Source organism: Chaetura pelagica, unplaced genomic scaffold (genome assembly GCF_000747805.2).
Source record: "Chaetura pelagica isolate M959 unplaced genomic scaffold, ChaPel_1.0 scaffold1212, whole genome shotgun sequence".
In the NCBI taxonomy this organism is placed as follows: Eukaryota; Metazoa; Chordata; class Aves; order Apodiformes; family Apodidae; genus Chaetura; species Chaetura pelagica.
In genome coordinates, this window is record NW_009952356.1 from 142,590 (window position 1) to 145,860 (window position 3,271).

Sequence of the window (3,271 nt, forward strand, 5' to 3'; positions counted from 1 at the left end):
TGGGGTTTTAGTCTTGGCCAGATTTAGTGATTTCCCTCCCAGCCCAAGCACAGAAGCATGGAGTCATGGAATTATCAGGGCTGGAAGGGACCTCTTCTGGAGATCATCCAGTCCAACTCCCCCCTGAAGCTCATCATCCAGGACAGCATCCAGGAGGGTCTTGAATATCTCCAGAGAAGGAGACTCCTCAGCCTCCCTGGGCAGCCTGTCCCAGGGCTCTGTCACCCTCACAGGAAAGACACTCACCCTTTAGATGTTGATAGACTTTAAGAAGGTCTCCCCTCAGCCTTCTTCTCTCCAGGCTGAGCAGCCCCAGCTCTCCCAGCCTTTCCTCATCAGGGAGATGCTCCAACCCCCCAGTCACCTTTATTGCCCTCCCCTGGGCTCTCTCCAGCAGTTCCTGTCTCTCTTGAACTGGGGAGCCCAGAACTGGTCCCAGTTCTCCAGATGTGTCCTCACCAGGGCAGACTAGAGAGGGAGCATGAGCTCTCTCCACCTCCTGGCCACACTCTTCCTCATGCAGCCCAGGATCCCATTTGCCTCCTTGGCCACCAGGGCACATTCCTGGCTCTTGGATCATTTACTGTGTACCAGGACTCCCAGATCCTTCTCCTCAGAGTTGCTCCCCAGCAGGTCCACCCCTCACCTCTGTTGGTGCCTGGGGTTCTCCCTCCCCAGGTGCAGGACCCTGCACTTGCTCTTGTTGAACCTCATGAGGTTCCTCTCTGCCCAGCTCTCCAGCCTGTCCAGGTCACCCTGGATGGCAGCACAGCCCTCTGGAGTGTCACCACCCCTCCCAGTTTGGTGTCATCAGGGAACTTGCTGAGGTCACACTCTGTCCCCTCGTCCAGGTGGTTGATGAACATGTTGAACAAGACTGGACCAAGTACTGACCCCCGGGGGACACCCTTGGTTTCAGGCCCCAACTTGACCCTGCTGCATTGATCAGAACCCTCTGAGCTCTGTCCCACACCAGCTGCACCCACCTCCCTGCCCACCCATCCAGCCCAGGCTGCCTCAGTTTCCCTATGAAGATGTTATGGGAGACAGTGTCAAAAGCCCTGCTGAAGTTAAGGGTGTCCCACTGCAAAGATGCAGAAGATAAGGCCTATTTTTAAAAAACATGATAACCTGCTTTTTGGGTCCATCAAGGTTTCTTTGCTCAGACAAAAGCACACGGGCCTGGTCCGTTGGTTGTTTCTTCTCTCCCCAAAATGCTGAGCACACGTCTCCAGGGGAAACGCGTGTGAGCAAATCTCAGCATGGACCCACAGAGCAGCAGGAGCTGTGGATTTCTGCTGCTCTGCTCTGCTTGCACAGACCCCCCTGAGAAGGCAGCTGGGCCATGGGAAGCCTGTCTTAGCCCACGAACTGGAGTTCAGACCATCTGCAGAAGGCACCATGCTGTGAGATCCCTCAGCTTCCTGATGATTCAGCCTCAGATGTCCAGGTGCCTGTTCCCGGCCCATCCGCTGAGGGCCAGGAATGAACAACATAACCCTTGGGATGCTCATGAAGTTGGTCCCAGCCACAAGGAGATGTCCAGCTGCCTGATGCAAAGCTGCAGCAGAGCAGGGCAGTGTCTCCTCCCATGGGTGGCCAGGGTGTCTCCCTCCATGCTCCAGTCTCTGCAGATCCTTCCCTCTCCACTCCCACCCTCATGTGCTGCCTCATGGCTCCATGTGATCATTCTGCCTCTGTATTTTTATTTTTTTTGGTAGCTTTTCATCTTCCAGAGAAGCTTTAACCCAGGGCTAATCAGCGTGATTTTTTTAATTGTTAATCTGGCTGCCTCTCTCCAAGGCTGATGAGGTGCCCTTGCCAAGGAGTCAGTGGGGAGTTGTTGGAGTGAGCACCAGCACCTCCCAGCACCCTGGAGTGGGGCCAGCCTGGCTAATGATAGGCCTGAGAGAGGAGTCAGGGCAGGGAGCAGGAGCTCAGGGCTCCTGAGCTGGGCTCCAGGTGACCCCAGGCAGAGCTGCTGCCCAGGAGCTGCAGAAGCCTGAGGAGCAGGTCTCCCAAGTCATTCCATGCTGGTTTCTTTCTCACCTGCTTTTATTTAAATCTTCCTGCAGTTCCTGCATGGTCCCTTCAGAGAAGGCTAGAAAGGCTGTGCAGGGCACTGCTGGAGGGGGGGACAGTCCCCTCCCTGGCCCTGGGTGACAGCCCAGGACACAGGTGGTTTCTGGGCTCCAGCAGGTCCATGTTGGGCTTCTCATCTATCAACACCCCCATGTCCTTCTCCTCAGGGCTGTTTTTGATCCATTCTCTGCCCAGCCTGGATCTGTGCTGGGGATTGCCCTGACCCAGGTGCAGGACCTTCCACTTGGCCTCAATGAACTTCATGCAGTTTGCATGAGCCCAGCTCTCCAGGTGCCTCTGGATGGCATCCCTGCCCTCCAGTGTGTCACCTCACCACGCTGTGTCCAGGTCTGGAGCCCCCAACACAGGAAGGACACAGAGCTGTTAGAACAAGGCCAGAGGAGACCCCGGAGATGCAGGGAGGGCTGGAGCAGCTCTGCTCTGGAGCCAGGCTGGGAGAGTTGGGGTGTTGAGCCTGGAGAAGAGAAGGCTCCAGGGAGACCTGAGAGCAGCTTCCAGTGCCTGAAGGGGCTCCAGGAAAGCTGGGGAGGGGCTTGGGACAAGGGCAGGGAGGGATGGGAGCAGGGGGAAGGGTTTCCAGCTGGCAGAGGGAGCTGGAGCTGAGATGGGAGGGAGCAATTCTGGGCTGTGAGGGTGGGGAGAGCCTGGCCCAGGTTGCCCAGGGAAGCTGTGGCTGCCCCATCCCTGGGGGTGTTGAAGGGCAGGTTGGATGGGGCTGGAGCAGCCTGGGCTGCTGGGAGGTGTCCCTGCCCATTGCAAGGGTGGGATTGGAGGAGCTTTGAGGTCCCTTCCAACCTAAACCATCCTGGGATTCTCTGATTTGTAAGCACTTCGGTTCCTGCTCTCTGCCCAGGGACATGTGGAGCTCCTGGTTGCTGTAGCTGTGTCATTCCTCACTGCTCAGTGTGATTGTTCCTCTGGTGGATCTTCCCTGCAGTCCTGCCCCCAGCCCTGACCTGAGGAGCCTGGCAGGGAGTCTCCTTTGCTGGGTTACAGTGAGTGCAGAAATGTGGTGTCAGCATTTACCCAGTTCAGCTGCACAGCTAGAGACTGGAACTGGATGCTTTAAAATCCTTGACAGCCTCTTATCTGAAAGGCCTGATGATCAGCTGGGTGTAACACAATGCAGCTGTCACTGCTGTGCTGACAAAGCAAAAATCCTCCAGCC

General features: G+C 56.6%; 1 protein-coding gene across 1 annotated transcript in view; it reads left to right on the plus strand.

Moving 5' to 3' along the window:
• The first annotated feature begins 1,401 nt into the window (after window positions 1-1,401).
• The window catches only part of DENND6B (DENN/MADD domain containing 6B), a 27,897-nt gene continuing 26,027 nt past the window's right edge, over window positions 1,402-3,271 (plus strand). Inside the window, 4 exon segments of the mRNA XM_010007858.1 lie at window positions 1,402-1,406; window positions 1,990-2,047; window positions 2,050-2,085; window positions 3,104-3,112. Of these exon segments, the coding sequence (XP_010006160.1) occupies window positions 1,402-1,406; window positions 1,990-2,047; window positions 2,050-2,085; window positions 3,104-3,112 (108 nt within the window).